The 21,593-nt window shown below is 39.9% G+C and overlaps 2 protein-coding genes across 7 annotated transcripts in view; one reads left to right on the forward strand and one right to left on the reverse strand.

Moving 5' to 3' along the window:
- tctn2 (tectonic family member 2) overlaps positions 1 to 20,563 on the reverse strand; it is a 63,755-nt gene extending 43,192 nt beyond the window's left edge. For 2 of the 4 annotated variants that reach the window (XM_042101890.1, XM_042101889.1), the window contains exons 1-2: positions 6,524 to 6,762; positions 4,233 to 4,333 (exon numbers count right to left, since the gene is read on the reverse strand). In XM_042101890.1, coding sequence (XP_041957824.1) covers positions 4,233 to 4,333; positions 6,524 to 6,608 — 186 coding nt within the window. In that variant the 5' untranslated portion in view covers positions 6,609 to 6,762. Of the gene's footprint in view, positions 1 to 4,232; positions 4,334 to 6,523; positions 6,764 to 20,309 lie in introns of those variants that run through there. The other 2 variants (XM_042101893.1, XM_042101892.1) reach the window with 2 other exon arrangements.
- The window catches only part of si:ch211-225b11.4 (thyroid adenoma-associated protein homolog), a 54,369-nt gene continuing 50,400 nt past the window's right edge, over positions 17,625 to 21,593 (forward strand). Inside the window, exons 1-2 of one of the 3 annotated variants that reach the window (XM_042101887.1) lie at positions 17,625 to 17,981; positions 18,133 to 18,307. In XM_042101887.1, the coding sequence (XP_041957821.1) occupies positions 17,884 to 17,981; positions 18,133 to 18,307 (273 nt within the window). In that variant the 5' untranslated portion in view covers positions 17,625 to 17,883. The remainder of the gene's footprint in view (positions 17,982 to 18,132; positions 18,308 to 21,593) is intronic. The other 2 variants (XM_042101885.1, XM_042101886.1) reach the window with 2 other exon arrangements.

Raw genomic sequence — 21,593 nt, forward strand, 5'->3', positions numbered from 1 at the left:
CTAGCTAGCTGAGTGGAATGCGTTTCAATCGGCATATCAATGTGCTTCATGTAAACAAATTATTGAATAGGCCTACTTCAAGACTCACCATTTCCATTAAACAAAGGCAAAGACAACTCTTCATATTCTTGTCCACTTTCCAAATCAATGTGCTTCATGTAAACAAATTATTGAATAGGCCTACTTCAAGACTCACCATTTCCATTAAACAAAGGCAAAGACAACTCTTCATATTCTTGTCCACTTTCCAAATCACAGTGAGTGCAGCCTATGTCATAGTGACCTGGATCTCATAGTTTATAACAGTAGTGAGAACCGGATAAATCCGCAATTTCCCCTAATCTCGTATTTGTTGCCTTCATGATTTCCTTTTATACGTTTCTTATATTTAAAAGAAAATATCAATCATCATCAACAATGACAAGCCAGCTGGAACCTCATTTTCTCTCCCTCTCGTGCGTGCTTAGATGGGGTTCTCAATTAAATGGAGTAGGCTAGCATAAGTTCAAGTTGGATCTTAATGGAGAGGACTCGAAAAGTATCATCTTTATGTAACATGCTGTTGGTGCATTTTGACATTGTAAACGTTCTCTAACAAGAGTGCAAATCAGTTTGCAGTAAAGCTACTAGTTATTAGCTAAATGTTGGTCGTTTCTCTGTCTCTTGGTGCCCTACACACAGTGCGTAGCGGCAGCACTGAACTGTGCTCTGGACTAGCCGCTTGTCTCCGCTATTTTTTTTTTTTTTAGTCGCGGAGGGAAAGCATTTCTGGGGTGACTGGTCCACGATCAGGAAATTTAGTTTTTGACTCGAGACATGTCAAGTCGTCACAAGTCAAAGAGGCAAAGTCCGAGTCAAGTCTCGAGTGAATAGTATTCAAGTCCAAGTCGAGTCGCAAGTCATGCCGAATTTTATCAAGTCAAGTCTGAAGTCATTAAAATCATGACTCGAGTCTGACTCGAGTCCAAGTCATGTGACTCGAGTCCACATGTCTGTATTAGGAGACATAGGAACATTGAATGCTGTATACATATTAGGAGACATAGGAAAGTCCAATATTCTTCTATGCTAAAACTCATCTGGCTCATACAATGGAAGCTTATCGGGAACGACAAAAATGTTGAAAAGTAAACTACTTCTTTTCACCACTGACTAGGCTGTCAAAGATAGATCCCAATATAACCACACCATTTAGTCAATTTCTTACCCGTCTTCTTCATGATCTCTGACCTACTACCTAGCATAGTATTTAGTCTATACCAGTCGATTCAGTGTTTGCTGTCTGATAATCCGAATACAATTCCCATGCGATAATCAGCTAGTAGGGACTGAGCTAGGTCAGAAATATTCAATCTATTGGCACCCCTGGTAAACTTAAGTAAAAAGAGGTAACAAATCTGCTTTTTAGTGATTTATCTAAAAAATGACACAAGCGGCAATGACAGGCATTTAAAGCATTTATTTGTACACAGTGTTGATTCCATATCTTGACACCCATAAAATAATGCTGTTTGAATTCACCTATTGAGGCTGTGATATGTGCCTACGAATAATTTTAAATATTCAAATAACCAACAGTGTTATTCGTTATTATTCACTATCAGCATTGCCGATACTGCTATTTTGAGGGTCCATTATCAAGAGCATAAGGTGGATAGTGTCTGGTCTGGTGTGCTTAGCAGCAAATCTCTAGCAATGCAATGCAAAGACAGTCATTCATTAGACTGTGAATTCCTTGCCTAAACTTTAGCAAATCAAGCAGATTTTAAGCACACAAAGGGGCAATATCTGAGATTTACCATCTTCTCTGTTTTCGTGGTCAAATCCAAAATCACATAAAATGACAATTATGGGCTTAACACTGCGTATAACACTGTAAAATGATATGTAATGTTTCAAATAATGATGGATGTACTCTTCTAGTCTTAAAATCTCAGTTCTTATCTTGCTTGACCCATCAGCTGCCTTTCACATCCTGCTATCCATACTCTCAAACATTACAGGGCATTACAGGTCACTGGGCAATCGTTTAATGTGTCATGGCTAGGACACATGTTCACATCTCACTGACTCACATGTCCTCGCCACAGGGGTGCCCCAAGGCTCAGTGCTGAGGCCCCTTCTTTTGCTGTGTACACCACCTTGTTGGGCCCAGACATCCACTCACATGTATTCTCATATCACTTTAGGTTGCAGCGCCAGCGGAACCCTAGCGTTGAACAAACTGAACGTTGAACTTGATTCAACTTTTCAAAAGTGTAACTCAAACGTATTCAATTGTCTCTTTAGGCAGACCGTTTGTGTTCCTTAGGAACGACATAGAACTTATTATGGTCTGAGCGTTGTGTTACATCAAAGATACTTTAGTTGAACTATTTGGCAATAGAACAAAAATGGTACTAGTTCCAGACTCCTAAATAAACGTGACCATAACATCACAAACATCAACCTTTTTATGAATAAGCAATAAAAAAATATAAAGCATGTACTGTTTTATTGTCATTGGTTGTGTGTGATGCCAATAAAATATTCTTTGACACAAATAATTCATTTGCCGGTTAGCCGAATTTGCCTGTTAGCCAAGCTAGCTAGCAAACTAGCTAACGTTAGCACAGGAAACGTTTGTGAATGGGAATGGCTTGTGATGTTCGCTAGCTCGGTAGCAGCTAAGGATTGTGTATTGCTGTTAACTAACCTGAGATGACATTCGTTCAGCAACTTTAAGGTAGGCTACTAGTTCTAGAAAAGTATGTATCAACTCTCTCTGGGTCTAGTGAGCCTTTGAGAACAGGTGGCTGCACGCAACAGCTTTCCTGGAACAGTGACAGATCATGAACAAAGTGATTTTTCTCTATTTATTTTGTTGGAAAATAGCATTTCAGTCTCAGAAGGAAGACATGTGGCTTGTGGGTTATGGGTTCATTACTCACATTGCGAACGTAGGGCTAAGGACTCGTTCATAATCCGAGATCATGTTTATTTCTACCATAGGAATACATAGAAACGAGACCTCTCATTAGACTCCTAAAGGGGCGTGACAGTTGTGAAACCCACTTGACACTGATAGGAAATGGCCATGTTATGAATCGTCTCACTTTATCAACAGTTTCTGGTTTTAACCACTGCAGATTTGTTATTGTGATTCCTGCTTTAACCGCTTGCAAAGTCCTTAATGCTTGCATAAAAAGTGATTGCTGGGTCTGCACCCATACTTAATTTAAGTGCTTTCATAAAGGCTTATGTTACCCCTATGCCGCTGCGCTCCTCTAAGATCTGTCAGATCTTGAAGGCTTTACTCTTGCAAGGATACCTCCTCTCTTAACACTTCTAATAACCGTATACACCTAACACACACTTGCCATGCACTTCCCTCTCTTCCCTTCACTACCTCCTTCTACCACTTTCTTCTCCACACTTTGACTATGAAAGTGTTGTGAATCAGACTAATTTCTGTAAATGTACATACTGTGTACTTCTTATGGTCATTTGTGATTTTTGTACCCCGTGTACCCTGTGTGTGTCTTTGGTCTGTATGCAGTGTATCCATTGTTTATCCTTGAATGATTAGAATTCAATGAAAGCCTGTCTAGAGGCCTTTTGCTCATCACCAGGTGTGAAATGTTAATGTTTGTAGACACAGTGAGGGGTCAGGCCTCTGAAGGACTTCCCAGGAAATGGGGTAGTTTTAATTAAAAGACAATAGAAGCTGGCCAGACTTGATGGCACCAAAAGGCCACATCCCCACCTTTACATTGCATATTCATACTAGTAGGTCACTCCTTCTCTTTGTGTGTAACTTAAATATGATAGACTGTTTCTGTATAGTCAGAGAATACTGAGAATCTGGTGAAACCCATGATGGGGTGGCACAAACTTGCATCTCTCCCTTGAGGGGCACTGGCCCCTCATTGAAAAGAATAAAGCCTGGATCCTGATTTTCCATCGTCCTGACTGAGTCTTAAGAGAAATATGGTAGAAAAAAATGTACTATCAACTAGTACAATGTTGTCACTCTTATTCTGTAGTAATGGTATTGACAGATGCGGTAGTAATTCCTAGCTAAGGTCTCCTTGGCACTGTATCTTGAATGTTATTCTATTTCTGTAAGTAGCTTTGGATAAAAAAAAATCTTCTAAATGAATGCATTCCAAATGTTCAAATATATGTAATTGTTGTGGTGAGCATCAGACTAAAAATAACAATGCAGACAATAAAGGTAAGTGTCACATTACCATATCACAGCAGCAACGCAGATCACAAATATCTGCTGTGAGATCACATGGACAGGACCCCAGAGGCTGGTGCACTTGATGAGGAATCTCTGTTTTATTATCTGCCAAAGAGGAAGTTATGACAAAATAAGTCAATAAAAAAAGCTTAAAGGAAAAGTCTAATGTTACAACAACCTGGGTATATTTTTGGATGATAACGATTGTAAACTTTGTTTGGGATCGATACAAATTTAGAGCAGTTTTGAGTAAGGTTGTAATATGCAACAAAATAGCATATGGTGATACAGTAGCCTTGGGGGCAATTTCAGTTGTCGCTAAATCGCTACTTTAAGCCACTGACAAGGCTCAAAATATCATTATCAATATCTCTGCAACTGTGGGGAGGATCCCTGCAGACAATCTGAAATATTTTTAACTTTGTTTGTGTAAAGAGGAAGTAAACAAAAGGCCATAAAAGGGCCATGGACTTGTGACTTTATTCAGAAATGAACAATAAACGTAATAATAGTTTTAAATCATGTCTACCACCTACAAACAAACTCTAGCACATAAGCTGCTATTCATACATGAGCTGTAGTTTGTCAGTTTAAGGTTTGATAGTTTGTCAGTTTATGGTTGATATGGCTGTAGGCTAGCTGTAGTTTGTTACTGTATATCCAGCATGTATGCTTCCTGATAGAACTAGTAGACTTAACTAGGCTATGTGATATGTGGATAACTTTCAGTGGACCATATAGCCTAAGGCTAAAGGTAATGTTAGCTTATCATGACGTCTAGCTGTGATTGCTCCTTGCATGATGCCAACACAAGAAACAAAACACAGCTAGTTTTTTATTATATTAAGCTAGTTATGCTAAGCTTGTTAAACACTTGCAAACATTTAGTTTATCTATCGGTATGGCTTATGACGATGTCTAATAGCATCAGCTGTAATGTGTACTGGATTTTAAAGGCACTAGAACAACCACTAGTGCATAACACATAACAGAGCACAGAATACTCTACTCAACCTGCACTTTGGTATTTAATGCTTCTTTTGCACTTCTGGTTGGATGTCAACTACATTTCATTGGCTCTGCACCTGTACTCTGCTAAATGACAATAAAGAACATTTTCAGAATTATTAAGGTCTTGTCATTTGAAGTCAGGTTGCGTTAGCTGCTTTCTGAGTCACCAGTGTTTCCCATACATTGACTTGTTTGTGGCGGCCCACCACAATATCAACATTGACCACCACACAATGATTTTCCAGGTTGTGCTAAATTGTCATTTTTGTTTTCATCATCTCTTAAATGTTTAGCTCCACAAGCTTTGAACCACATTTTGTATGACCCTTTTTACAGTCATCAACATTCATATCAGTACCAACAGTTTGTTAATAATTGATATGTCATATTGGTTTTCAAAATTCACCAGATTGATGCATTTAAATTAAATACAACATTGTCTCCATAGTCTGCAAAAAGCCTGTGGGAAACACTGTAAATGGTTTACCATTTGGATTGTTGTGGAAGTGGATACTTTTAGACAGTAGCGTAAAACAAATAATGTAATACGGATGACCAAAGAGCTTTCTGTCTGGATCATAGAAAAGGCAATACCATGGTAAATATACAAAACTACGGTCAATACCCAACTTTGTAACATCATCGACTGTAGTAGTTACACGGTTACCATGTTAAAACCATAGTAGTAGGCTACCACAGTCACCATGAAGTGTGATAGGGGAACCATGGTGGTACCAAAGCTACTATGAAGAACTATGCATAAACCATGGTAGTATGGTTAGGAGCATGGTGATCATCACCATGGTAAAACCATAGTTATTGCATTAAAACCATAGGAAACCATAGTGAATTTTAGTAAGGAAACTAACCATTGAAATAATTCGATTAGGTATTTTTATTCGTCATAGACGTTAATAACATACCACATTATTCGCACAGAGCAGGATTTATTTTCTTCGCAGAGGCTGAGGTAGCTAACGTTATTAGACAGCAGTTTGTGAATTCAGTGTAGCTAACATCTGCTGTCAAGTAGCCAGGTAAAACTAGCTTGTGATATTGTTCATGCACGTTTTTCTGATCTAGAAGCTATGTTCATTTCCAGTAAACAGACTCCCCATAAGACCCGCAACACACACACACCGGTCTAGCTTCCAATAAGTTAAGAGCATAGTGGGTGGTTGTGGCGCTCTCGGCGTGTTCTAGGCTGTTAAGCTAACTAAACTGTTAGTTTGCAGAGGTGACCTATGATACCATAGAAGCTAGTTCTAACCTAATGTTACTTACCTGTACTGCTGTTCACGTCTTTAGAAATAATGGTGATAATGAACAAAAATTGGGACCAGGTCCAGAATTTCAATTCAATGGCCATAGCAACAAAAGAATTACGTAAAAAACGTTAACAACCAACGTTATTCACTAATCCCAGAGACGGTTGGTAACCAAACCATCTTTGCTAGTCCTCATTATTAAGCTTGCGGGCGCCATTTTTGTTTTGCTGTTGAACCCATGGCAACCAAAGATGATAAGCGGAAGACGGACTTCGTCAAAATAAAAGACAACTCTGTGTGGAGTGAGACCAAAGATTGTTAAGGCGGAGCAAGATGTTTCATCAGGAGCCACTTCCGGGAACCCGGATCGCACGAGGGGGGGTCAAAATCCCCCTTTATGCAGAGCAGAGGCAGCGACTGCTCCATTGAAGTCTATGGGCATAGCTCAGAATTTCACCACATATGCTAAGGTCTTGGTTCTATAGAGTTAGGAATGTGAATTTCGGGCACGTTTTCATGATCCTCAAACCCTTCTGAACATTTCAGGTACATTTTTAGCATTTTTGAGCATTCCAGTCTGGAGAAAATCAACCTTATATCAGGTGTGCGCCGGTTATTTATGCAGCTGCTGTTGGCCGGTTGCAATGTACGCTCGTCAATACGTCATCGACACGCCTCTTTATGCAGACAGGATTCGATCCCCATTTCGCGCCCATAGACATGAACTACGACGAAGTATCTTGCTCCGCCTTAACAATCTTTGGTGAGACATTGGCTGCAGATCATTTGTCTTTTTGTTCACTTCTTGGCCGAGAATAAACAGACACGCAACTTGCAGAGAATATGAACCAAAGTCTCAAAATACCATATGAACATAGACCAATCCCACTTATTGAGCCTCATATGAGACTGGGAATGTGGGACACCTCCTAAGCTCCAGTGGGTGTGGCTCTTCCCCAAATTAATGAATGTCAGTGAAAATATAGGAAAGCCAAAGCTGTAGGGTACTGTGATCAAAATAACATCTGAATTGTCTAGTCATAAATTAGGGTGGGGCAACATAGATTAGAGTGATCAAACAGGAAGCACCTGCTTTGAAAGCTACCAGAAGGTCAGTGACAGTTTTGACCAAACTGGCGTTAAGGGTAGCCTATAAATTAGGCTATAATTATTATCAAAGAAGGCCTAATCATGCTACTTTTTATCTTAATGTGTTTATGAAATGTTTGTTAATTTAAAAATAGTATCATGGTATATAGTTAAGCTATATATGTGATTTTAATGATTTTTTCTATTGTCCCACTCACAAGTGGGACAGTATGATTAGCCTAATGTAAAGCTACAATCCAGTCGAGAATATGTATTGGAGCTGGTTGGTTATTTAAATGTTCTTAGTGATCTTTTGCAGTATTAAAATACTTTATTACAGATATTTAAGGTCAAGGGACCTTCATCCGACAGAGAGAGAGGCAGATAAGAAAATGAAATTAAATCAGTGGAGACAAGACAGATGAAAGGAGCAACAGAGGAGTATCAGGCAGGCCATTGAGATTGGTGGGGTCCCTAACTTGAGACTGCTGGCTAAGGCATGGAACATACCCAAGTCTACTCTCAAACGCAGGGTAAGGTAATGGTCACCCTGAGCACATAATAGGAAGAAAGCCAATCATCAGCAGTGAGGATGAGGTAGGGCTTGGGGAGACGATAGTCACATTATATTGTAATATGCAACATTTTATATATTTACCTTTAAATATATTTCATGAATTTATAATAAATGCATCAAAACCATCAACAAACCATATTGTTTTATTTTTATGTTTCATCATAAACCTTGGTTTTAAACAGGAGCAACATTACAAATGGTAAAATGACTGAACATAAAATTGACCTATGAAATTACTTATTGAGGAAGTGTTACTATCATTCATGAATAAAGGTGCACCATGGTTTAGGCCTTTTAACATAGGCTTTACATTGTCCCACATTAGGACAACTGACTGTCCCACAGGAAGCTGCATATTTTCTCAGACAGTTTGGCACTAAGAGCACTGATATCTGTATAATTTCTTCTATGAATGTGTTATCTGCATTTTCTCTTTTGATTTGATTAGGACGCCCCCTAATCAAAATGGTATTGGGTGTGGATTTAATGTGGCCTTCACATCGTAATATACTTCAGAAGTCCGAAAAGCAAAATATGCAATCCACCCTAATGTTTGATAGTTCTCGAGACATGAATGACTAGCCAACTTAGGCCTAGGCTACTTAAATAGGCCTACAATAAGAACAAAAAGCATAAACTCTTTTTAAAGATGATAATTGATAATTGTTGATAATGCCAGCATATAAAGGTCTTTTCTTGATCTATCTAGGCTACTACTACAACCCCAAAACAGAAAAAGTTGGGACGTTGTGTAAAATGATAATGTAATAATCTGCAAATCTCTTAAATTCATATTTAGTTGCAAAAAGGACACAGACAACATGTCAAATTTGAAAACAACAAATTTGACAATCTCATGGAAAATATATGTTAATTTTGAATTTGATAGCCTACCAGCAACATGTTTCAAAAAAAGTTGGGACGGGGATAACAAAATGCTGGAAAAGCTGTGTAATGATAAAGAAAACAAAAGGAGGAATGTTTGACAACTAATAAACTGGCCACACAATTGGGTATGAAAAAGAGCATCCCAAAGAGGCAGAGTCTCTTAGAAGTAAAGATGTAGGGGTATTCATCACTCTATGTAAACCTGTGTGTAAAATGATGAAACAATGTAATTGCAATGCTTCTTAACATGAAGTTGTGAAGTATTTGGGGAGTTCATCATCTACAGCAGTGTTTCTCAAAGTGTGGTCCGGGGACCACTGGTGGTCCGTAAGCTATCTCAAGTGGTCTGCGAGTGTGTCTTTTGTGTCGGTACCTTGTATTAGCATGCTTTATTAAGGTTTGGGATAAACTGGTATTTGGTTAATGTGGCAAAGCATTTTAGGTCAACTCCAGTGTGTGCCAGATCACACTCACCAGGGTAGGCAGGATAAGAGAAGGAGTTGAGGATCCTACTTTGAACTCCATGGTCTCCATGCCTGAACACCTGCCTTCTTTGTTCTTTTCCTTTCAAGGTAAAGTCACTATTTTCTCATGGCTTTTAAACTGATGTTGAATTGTCAATGTGTATTTAAAATAGTCGACTGATTAGAGTTTTGCTCCTCTGTGAACAATATCTATTAAGGTTGCAACGTTTGTTTGAGCATTGTTTGAGTAATGAGCTGAGCACATGGTATTGATATGCAGCTTTATCAGTTTATGTTACAGTAAGTGCATTTTGGTGACTGGATTTGAAGTGATGATTGTATGTTGTGTTGGGAGATATATATATATATATATATGTGTGTTTACATCTATGTAGTGGTCGTGATTAAGTGAGGAGCGCTAGTTTTAATGGGGGGACTTATCCTTTGTCTGTGCAATCGTTGATGTTACTGTATTTGTGATGTGTTAATGGATGGAAATGACCATGAGTCACAAGGATTTAGGAAATTATCCTTTTAATGCATATTTTTATATTGATCTTTAATAAAATGAACTCCATTGTCTCCTGAACACCTGCCTTCTTTGTTCTTTTCCTTTCAAGTGTAAAGAAGTTGGTTTGTGCTGGCCCAAGTTCCCCTAGGCTTGAGGTCGGCTACACGAGCAGACGTGGTATAAAATAGTATAGATGAGTTGTTTGCAATATGTAAATCCAAAATGTTCTGCAACAACACTGTAAGCTACATCAATTTAAATCGAATTCTCTGACACAATAAGCAAGGTGCAAAGACAATAGGCAAGGTGGTTCAGTGAGTAGGCCTATATTGTGTAATACAGTGTTTTTCAACCACTGTGCCGGGGCACACTAGTGTGCCGTGAGAGATCATCAGGTGTGCCGCAGAAAATTACCCAAATGTCACTCACTGGTCCAAAAAAGCAACTGTTGCATCAAAGAATTTATAACCACATGCTCGTATGATTGCACTATTTGTGGTATGCAGGCATTGTACAACGGGGGCCCCATATCCAGTATTCACAGAATCATCACATATCCAGTTCATAACAACAATTAAATTAGATATAGTCACCTACAAATGAAACAGAGGGCGCTTGTTTTATTGAGCAGGTCTTGCATAAAAGCCATAATAAGGCCATATCTGTATTATTTGAAGTTTTAGGCTATGGTATGTTTATTTTTTCTTCCCACAGGATGTTAGTGTGCCGTGGGACATTTTAAGTGTCAAAAGTGTGCCGTGGCATAAAAAAGGTTGAAAAACATTGGTGTAATATACTGAATATACTAAAACACTAAGAAGGCTCGACACAACATAAAACTTTGAACGAGGGTCTGGGCATTGAGAACATTGGGCCTCATTCACCAATATCATGAGAATCTTCTTAAGAAGATCCTACGAGAACTCTTAAGCAGATTCACAAAGGTGTTCCTAAACCTCAGAATCGTTCGTAGTCTCGTTCTCATCATGCTGAATCCCATTTCTTCTTAAATTGACAGGGCGTGCCAATTGTTCTTAATTAGCATATAAACGCCCAATCCCCATAAAAGGGCTTGATATTGCAGGGCCGTGTGCAGACAAATTGAGGCTGAGGCACCAGCTTTCATTTGTACCATATATATTATACACTACATGAGGATGACAATTTGATTACCGTATGTGACACATGCTTTGAAGTGAAAGCACAGCTACATGAATGGAACAGCAAGGCTTTGAACAACTCGGTTTTTCCACTTGCCGCCATCTTGCCAGTCAAGAAGTGAGTTGTCCAAAACATTTCTTTTTAGTAAACTCTGTGTACACAAACAATGTTCTCAATGCTCGAGTTCATGTGTAGAGACATACTTCAATCAAAGTTTCATGTTGTGTCGAGCCTTCTTAGGGTTTTAAAAATAGTGATTTTGATGTGATCGTGCATCAAAATAGTAGTGCCCCTATCACTGTCATTCAAAAGGCCATTTGACCGAAAACGACAATACAGTCAAGCTTAAAAGTGGCGCTTCCGACGTAATTATGCTTTTAAAGGAAAGTTTGACTCGGGTACATTCACAAGAAGACCCTACAAAATATATGGGCTATATGGGTGTAGAATTATCTACACTGAATGATAAAAAAGGTAATACACAATATTGTCAAGTCAACTTTATTGTCAATCAAACCATGCAACAGTACATTACACAGCAGACTGAAATTGTGTTTCTCCCATACTCCAATGTGCAGTATTAAAACAAGATTTGACACACACTAAGCATACATTAAACATAAGACTGACCATAGGACACAACTAGACAAGTGCAAATAGATATTTAAAAGGTATACAAATCGACACAATGTGCGATATGGAAAAAAGTGCAAAGTGGCAGCAGTATTTTGCAAACATTGAGTTTATAATCCAGTTTTCATGAGTGAGTTGAGCAGTCTGATGGCTTGTGGGAAAAAGCTGTTGCTGAGTCTGGTAGTCTTGCAACGAATACTGCTGTAGTGCTTGCCAGATTGTAGGAGGGTGAACAGTTTGTGTGTGGGGTGGGTGGGGTTTCTGATGATGTTGGTGGCTCTTTTGTGGCAGCGGGATGGGTATATGTCTGGATGGATGGTTGGGCTGATCTGGTGATCTTCTCAGCTGACCTCACCACCCTCTGTAGAGCTTTCCGGTCAGCAACAGAACAGCTACCATCCCAGACTGAGAGACTGCTGGTGAGGATGCTCTCAATGGCACCCCTGTAGAAGGTGGTGAGTGCTGATGGGGGGAGGTTGGCTCTTCTCATTCTGCGTAGGAAGTGGAGGCGTTGCTGTGCTTTCTTGACAAGGGAGGTGGTGTTGGTTGACCATGACAGGTCATCAGTGATGTGCACCTCCAGGAACTTGGTGCTTTTCACTGATTCCATAGCGCTGCCATTGATGGTGAGGGGTGTGTGTGGCTTGTGATTTCTCCTGAAGTCCACAGTTATTTCCTTTGTTTTATTGACATTGAGATGTAGATTGCTGGTGTCACACCAGTTGATGAGTTGGTGTACCTCATCTCTGTAGAGTGAGTCATCGTCGTTGCTGATGAGGCCTACTACTGTGTCATCTGCAAACTTGAAGATGTGGTTTGAGTTGTCTCTGGCACAACAGTCATGAGTCATCAGTGTGAACAGCAGAGGACTCAACACACATTCTTAAGGGACCCCAGCCTTACTAGTATATCAATTATTATATAAAAAATTGTCAACACTGTCATAGAAAGCCACAAAACAGAAAGAAAGCATAGGCTGAACTACAAAATTCTTCTCTGTGAAGACTGAAGACTTTCCTGCTAGATCAAGGAAAACTTAATAGTTTGGAGCAGTTTCTTTACATGCTTAACATACAACACATTTATGTCGCTTGGCTCAACTGGATGCTCCATGATAGGTGACATCCATGTAAATAGCCTGTCCTTAGAGAGGTCAGGGCTGAATAGAGAGGAGGTTAAATGCTGGGGGGGGGGGGGGGGCGTTTCTTTTTCTTTTCTGTTCTTTTTTTGAAGAGCCGGTGCGGGGAAATTAGACAAGCCACCCCTCCATCGGTACACTTGTAGACTCGCTCGAGAGAGTCAGCTAGTTGCTGTGGTAAACGGTATGTGAGAAAAGTAGCCTAACTTTAATGTACCGTAATCATATTATTCTACATACAGTTCTGCGCCCATTTCCCTACCATCTTCATCTCATTCATCTCGGTGGAATAATACTTCACAAACTCTTCACTCAACACATGACAAACCATATCAGAATAAACAGCAGGCCTCACTGAACACAAAGGTGTAAAGCAGCGGTTCCTAAACTTTTTTTCCCGCGGACTACCTTTTACATCCTGACTCGGCTCGCGTACCCCCACCATCCGACTAGGGCTGGGACAAAAAAATCCATCCTCTTCCATTGAGAGTGATTTCTGCACCCGATTTTATGGTACAGCCAATCAGGACGCAGGGCGGGAGTTTCATAGATGTGACATAGCGTAGAAGCGACTGTGAGACTGTTATCAGCGTCACGGGTTGGCTTCGATGTGAGTGGTTGAGGTAGCACGTCAATAGATGACGGACAAGTGGCTTATTCAATCATATGCAAGCATTTTTTGATTAGGCCCAGCCTTCTGAAGCAACACTCCAATGGATTGGTCCCAGATGGATGAGTGGAGCTAGGCGGAACGAAATTCATCTGGCGAGAGTCAGGTTAGGCCTATGCCTCATCATACTTTAATTTACTTCGCGCAGTCTTTTCTGTCTCGTCCTTTCTTTCTCCGGAGCCACCTCCGCCTTCATCATTCTGCCCCCCATCCCATCGTTATCTGTCTCCTGCTCTGTTTCTCTCGCTTCTCCTCTTCGATCGCTTTAATTAGGCCTTTTGGACAGTGTCCCTCTTTTTAGCCAGTTTTCCATGTTTGCGTGGCCTTCTACCTAGCTCATACTTCCACGAAACTAACACGCCAGATATTCTGGCTGCCCGCAGGAAGTGCATTGTGGGTAGCTTATTTTTTAATGAAAACATAGCCTACTATAGAGTTTACAAATGATTTCCTATGAAGAAAATTTCCCTTTCACGTTTCCATATCATTATAACTCGATTTGAAATGTATTATTTATTAATTAATTACATTATTAATTAATTAATCATTTTTAACACGTTTCCGACATTGCCCTTTTCATCTTGCGTACCCCCTAGTGGCAGCTCGCGTACCACCAGTGGTACACGTACCACAGTTTGGGAATCCCAAAGCATTCCCCTGTACAGAGTAATCCGGTTCTGAATTTTAGCAAATTTCTACATGAATGTCTCCAACTTTCAGCTTTAAGTTTCACAATCTGTTTAAATTGTTAAATACATGATCATAACAGGTCAAAATAAATGTTACAAATATCGCCTAGATATCCGTAAATATTAAAATCAGAGGATATACAGCTGACGAGTTTGTCATGAAGTAGCCTTAATGATCACAAAATGCTAAGCATGCATGTAGGCTATTTGAGTTTCTTAAAGCTGAGCTCTGCTTAAATTGTTTAATACATGATTTCATAACAGGCCAAATAGAAAATAAATGTTCAATATACCCTAGATATCTAAAAATAAATATTAAAATCAGATGATTTACATATATCATGTTTGCAATGTTTCATACAGTTATGCAGGTCTACTGCTGCGAATAGGCTAAATACAACTTTGATATTTTTTATGTACTGTAGTCTATAGTTAACTTTGGCCTTGGTGCCCTGACGCGTGGCCTTGGTGCCCCCTGCCAAATATGCCCAACTGAGTGGCTTTGACCGTAAAATTATGAAGTTCCAAGCCTGGCTGTGCAGTAAGTTGGGAAACCTCCCTCACGACGCATTAAGAGTAGCAGTTAGATTGGCAAGAGAGCTAGCAGGCTGAGCTTTTAGCTTGATTGCTAGCAGACATGTGGACTCGAGTCACATGACTTGGACTCGAGTCAGACTCGAGTCATGATTTTAATGACTTCAGACTTGACTTGATAAAATTCGGCATGACTTGCGACTCGACTTGGACTTGAATACTATTCACTTGAGACTTGACTCGGACTTTGCCTCTTTGACTTGTGATGACTTGACATGTCTCGAATCAAAAACTAAATTTCCTGATCGTGGACCAGTCACCCCACAGACGCTTTCCCGCGACTAAAAAAAAAAAAAAAAAAAAATAGCGGAGACAAGCGGCCAGAGCACAGTACAGTACTGCCGCTACCCCCACACGCGTTACGCACTGTGTGTAGGGCACCAAGAGACAGAGGAAGGACCAACATTTAGCCAATCACTAGTAGCTTTACTGCAAACTGATTTGCACTCTTGTTAGAGAACGTTTAATGTCAAAAAGCACCAACAGCATGTTACATAAAGTTGATACTTTTCGAGTCCTCTCCATTAAGATCCAACTTGAACTTATGCTAGCCTACTGCATTTAATTGAGAACGCATCCAAGCACGCACGAGAGGGAGAGAAAATGAGTAGGTTCCAGCTGGCTTGTCATTGTTGATGATGATTGATATCTTCTTTTAAATATAAGAAACATATAAAAGGAAATCGTGAAGGCAACAAATACGAGATTAGAGGAGATTGTGAATTATCCGGTTCTCACTAGCCTACTGTACTGTTATAAACTATGAGATCCAGGTCACTATGACATAGCTGCACTCACTGTGATTTGGAAAGTGGACAAGAATATTATGAAGAGTTGTCTTTGCCTTGTGTAATGGAACTGGTCTTAATAGTCTTGAAGTATTCAATAATTTATTTACATGAAGCACATGATATGCCGATTGAAATACATTTCACTCAGCTACTGTAGCTAGGTGGCTACTGGCTACCAGGCTCATAATTCACTTTTAATTGCAAACAGAAAATGTCAAGCAAACATCATGTCATACATGCTTCTCTTTCCAAGGGAATGAAAGCTGTTTGTGCCAACTTAATATCATGCTTATCGTTGTTAATATTGTGCTATACATGTGGCACAAACAATGTTTGAGTTTGTGGACTAGCCATAGGCTATATTTGAACGGAGCTGGTAAAAAAAGGATCATTATGAGAACGTGTGACACAATGGGCTTAAAGTGACAGTGCACCATTTACAAATGAGATAAACAGCATCAAATGTGTAGTATTTCTTAAGAAATGAATACTTTAAAACAAAATTACTGTCATTATTATCTTTTAAATAATATAAAAGTGTTGACCTTGGCTTCCCTTATGAGTCGCCACTGCCAGACAGCCTAATAAATTGTTTGCAGGCAAATCTGTGGCCTAGCGCAGTGAACTGCCATCAGTCAAATTATTACTCATCCTTACAGTGGGCTCCGCAATTTGGAAAAACAATATATATATATTTGCAGCTGTGCTGAGTGTTATGTAGCTATCCGTTTACAGATTACACAGGTATGCGCATGCATATGTCGTAAAAGATTACAAGACAGAAACATTGAACATATTTTAATCTGTATTTATAAACAAAAAATACTGTGGATTAGATGGAAGTGCTAAAATTATGATCGATAGTCTAATAATGGCATTATTAAGTGAAGAGTACCTGATGACTTGTTCAGGACTTGAAAAAGATTGGGACTTGGACTTGGACTCGACTTGGCTTTGATGTGACTTGGACTTGGACTCGACTTGCCCTTCTCTGTATTTACTTGGGACTTGACTTGGACTTGACTGCTAAGACTTGGGACTTACTTGTGACTTGCCAAACAGTGACTTGGTCCCACCTCTGATTGCTAGTGACTTGGCTTATGACTTGGTGGACACTGTTTTTCCTGGTGTTTTTTTATGCATTATAGCTACTGTCAGTGCCGCGAGAGAACTTAAGTTATTAGGAAAGTGTGTTACGTTTAGGCTACATTAATTTGTGCCATTCATTTATTTTACATGTCTTACAACATATATACATGCACTCACAGTCGAATTAAATCAGATATAAGCATACAAAGACTCTTAGAACTCAAGTTAAGCCGATGGTAGCACACTGAATGCAAATGCACGATTTGATGCAGACAAACGTATTGACTGATACTAACGAAGGTTTTATAGCAATATTATAAATGTGGCGACAGAATAGCCTAGAACTTGGGTAAGCCTTGCGTTTAGTAGCCTAATTGCGGTGAAAGCCAAAACTAATGTAAATCACGGACTATCCTACAACCAAAGAAAGTAAAGGTGATTAGTAGGCCTACCTGCGTTAGCCAAATAAAGGACGGGACTGCACCCTTCACAAACCGTAAAATAAAGTTTATTAGTTTTACAGTTGACTACAGTTGACAGTTCACCATCAGTCCACACAAACAATTCTGGTTTCCTTGCACTTCGTCGTCTGTCTGTTTGTAAAGCGCAAGTTTTGGTCAATTTCTGTAATGAAACAGTGCCACCTATAGGCCTGGGGTATGAAGTAACGTGTTGAGTCGTGTTGAGATGGATCCGCAAATATTCTTGATACGGTTCCAGGGAAGACGGAGGAAAAAAAGATCGGTTTGGTACGTGTGGGCCGTAACCATTCACTCGTCCAGATGAACTAACCCATGGACGCTGGTTTTCACTTTCCCTCCCACATGGTGCTCTGACTCTACGGTATTTACAAGGTTTTGTAGGTATTTAGCTCTTTAGTTTGAGACGAAAACTCACATAGTCCTGCTTTAAAAACGTAGGAATAAGTTATTGTTGGAAAAAAATACAACTGGACTGGACTTGTATTTTGACGGCGGCCACGTGGGAAGTTGCTGCTTACACCGGTTACACTGACGCATTACGAGCGTGCGTGCAGCTCATGTTCAGTTGAAATGTTTTCAAGTTAGTCATCCCACGTTGAAATGGATGCACATTTTGATAACCCTGAACTAAGAGACATATCATCATCTCATATTGATATTCTGGAGCTTCTTTTCGGCAAACTAACAGAATGCAGAAGGTAACAGTTCACGTGTCATGTTAGCCAAGTGAAGTTGACTGATGGGTCATGCAGAAAGCAGATCAATGGCATTTGACAAGATATAAGGATTTGTAAGAAAATATCACATTGCTAAGATCATTACATTTTTTTTTGTTAATTTTGATTACAGGAGCTCCCTAAAACGCTGCAAAGAGCGTTCGCTCCAGGAAGCTTTCAAAATTCTTAAAGAGAGAGTTCGGCTGGAGTCTTTGGAGAGGTTACAGCTTCTCTCCCTCGTGAAGCTGCTTGTTGCTGTTCAGATGGAAGCGGTTAACATTCCTGTGCTGTGTCGAAAACTTGACCAGGTGTGTCTCTTTCTCTCTCAATGTCAATTTCAATTAAATTCATAAACAAAACATCACATGTACAACATGGCCTCAGACTCAGAGCAGCTGCTCATGCACTCAGGTTAGTGCAGTGGTTCATAAAGTGTGGGGCTTGAGGAACAGGAGGATTATTTTTTTTTGTGTCCCTATCTAAATGATCCCTTTCGTTTTGTCTTTGAAGTGATCATAGATTCAAAACAAAATAACCACACACACGTTGTTAGGTTGTTGCTAGGGTAGATATAGAGGTTGTTATGCTAAATAAAGTGGTTGCTATGTTGGTTGCTAGGGTAATTAGATTAGATTACTGTAGTTTCAACTTTATTGTAATTGTGCAGACTACAAGTACAGAGACAACGAAATGCAGTTTGTGTCTAACCAGAAGTGCAAAAAAGCAGAAAAAGTGCAATATATACAAAGTAGGTGGTGCACATGTAATCTGCGTTGTGTTGAACCTGTGCGATTCAGCCCTGCACACACCCGGACTCGAAATTTCCAGTGTATGTACATTCAGTGGACAATAAAGTTTTTATCTATCTATCTAACCTGCGAACAGCAGCACCTTGGATTGGGAGGCGAGCATGCTGACAGTTGAGCCAAGTCAGGCAGAGTCGGATTGAGGCGGGTACTTGGTTGCCTCTTGCGACCATGGTTGCGACCCCCGCCCCCACTAGGTGCCGGTGTGTATGGGAGGAGTTGGCTCCTCCCCGTTGAGTGGGCCTCTGAGACTACTCCTCTTCGCCTCATTCCACTCTGTTCTGGCAACACATCCGCTTCCATGAGTTGTTCCTCCAAATCACGTCTCTCAGTCTCATGTCTGCAAATCCTGTCTCGGATCTCTAATTCCAACTTCTCTATTTTTTTTTGTAATTTTTTCTCAAATTTGCCCAATTGTAATTTCACTGCCATCCAATCTGACACATAGTCTTGTATCTCAGCTAAGGCCTGTAACTTAGTTTTCCTACCAAGAACCATCTCTGGATTGTGCTAATATCAAATCATTAAATATTAAATTGTACTATGTGTTTCGTGCAGTGACGTGATCCTTTTAAATATATTTTTTTATATTTTCCCGTGATGTGGTAGTGATATAGTGACAACTTTGCACTTTGAAAATTTGGTTAGTAATTTGTTCGCCTCTCAATTGTTCACAAGTTGTCTATCTCTTATTTTTTTTTTTTCCACACTCACACCCACACACACACACGCTCCCGCCAGGGAAAAGGAAACTATCTCTCTCTATCTCTGACCTGACACTTGGTAAGTTATTTTACTCACAGCATGATGCCACAACAATAAATTTTACCAGTGTCAGTTCCACTTAACTCAGACTGTTTCTTTTCTCCCAAAACGGCTGGACAATGATACAAATGAATGTCTCACTCACACTTTTAAACGATCTTTCGTTAAATTCCCAGTTGACCAAGTCAACAAAAAAACATAGGTGGAAACCCTATCCCACTTTTCAAATACTGCACAACAAAAACACCCCACTCTGGTGATTTCGTCTCCTTTCCGTATCACTGTAGCACTAAACAAAGACCGTTGAGAAACAACCACACAGTTCACTCAGCAAAATAATGACTGTAGTAACTCCTATTTTCTCATTGGCACACGCACAGCATTCATCTCATAAAACTCACACAGCTTAACATGTAATGGCAGTACAGAAAAAGAAAAGATCCCCCAAGCTTGTCCGTAGTTAATCGATTACTTCTTTTAATTCGTTCACGAATCTATCCAATTACCCAAAATATGTGTACACTTTGACCTTTTACTTTTTTCCAGAAAACTTCTTATATCAAATGTCATCTAGAGCTCATCAATCATTGATATAGGTACGTTACTTGTCAAAACACTTAATGACACAAACTTCAATACTCTCATTAATGTGCAGCTTTTAATTTCTAATTTATCTAATAAATTAGCTTTTCTTTGGTTCTTTTTCCCGCATAATGGAGTAAAGATGTTTTGCTTTCACCTGGTCAGAATGTCTTCACTGCATGCAGGGTGCGCAGTGCAGCAGTGTTTCCCCTCTTGGCAGGCTTCCAGCTGGGATTCAGTCACGTCAATCAGGGTGCCAAGATGGACTCTTCTTACAGATGTTCAAAATCCAAAATCTGCCCCCGAAGTCTCTTTGAACCCGTTGGATGTTCTCGTCTTGCCTCTCCTCTTGCGGTCGGGTCACGATAACCAAATGTTGTCGTCTTTCTTCTCCTTTTGCGAGAAGGGTCACGGCACGGCGGGATCAGGATCGGCGATTAGATGATGATTTATTGTAGATGGTACAATAATGAATAACAGAACACAGGCTAAGTCTCAAACAGTAAAACTGTGCAGAGTCTAACAGTTGTGGTTGTTATTAGAAGCGGCTGCTGAGCCTTCCGACAGAAGATGCTCCTTGGGTTGCTTCCTCGATCCGTCTCCAAGTCAAAACCTAAGACAAAGCCTGTTATACTAAAATACAAACGTCAATCATGCCAACGTGGCAGGTGCCAGCCAGTGTACACAACCCGCCTGAATAGGCAGACATGCCGTCTCCCTCTGCCCATGTTATCACTGATGTTCCTCGGATGTTCTTAAACATCGGCCTGTATGACCTTCCTGCTGGTACAAGGGCCTAAGGCACAGTTATGTACAATAATATGGACCTCTCCCTGTTGTATACTACACACAGAAGTAACATATGAACACATCAGAATACAGTAAGAATACCCCAGAATTCTACACTCCTAACTCACAGACCTATTCACAAACCGGTTTTGTGGCATTCAGGAGCTTGCAATCGTGAGGAAGCAATTTTGCATTGTAGGCATAACTAACATGCAATAACGCCACCAACAACAACCAAAACTAGGCTACTCATTGTCAACATGTAAACTAAATGTAACATTATTGTGAATCAAATTAAAATGTTCTCTTTTGCAAACGTAGGCATAGTAACAGATTAGGCTAATTTAATAATGTTACAAAGATACTACATCAATCCATATGTTTCATTAGGCTACTAGGCTATTTGTTTTGCCTTACTCTTGATTCATTTAGGCTAGGCCTTTTTATTCAGTTATTTATCATCTTCCGTCCTTGTGTAGCGCACACATTCTCAGACCTGTCACCTGCCACTCATCGTAAGGGAGGTGTTTGGAATCTTTCCCGCGTTATAATCATCAGCCAATCAAGGTGGTCACTTCAGTCAAGCTCGTGCATGAGTAATAACGTCATCCATAGCAATGAAGACTCACTCACTCTTAGTCAAAGATTCTAG

This window comes from Alosa sapidissima, chromosome 8 (assembly GCF_018492685.1).
Source record: "Alosa sapidissima isolate fAloSap1 chromosome 8, fAloSap1.pri, whole genome shotgun sequence".
NCBI lineage: Eukaryota > Metazoa > Chordata > Actinopteri > Clupeiformes > Clupeidae > Alosa > Alosa sapidissima.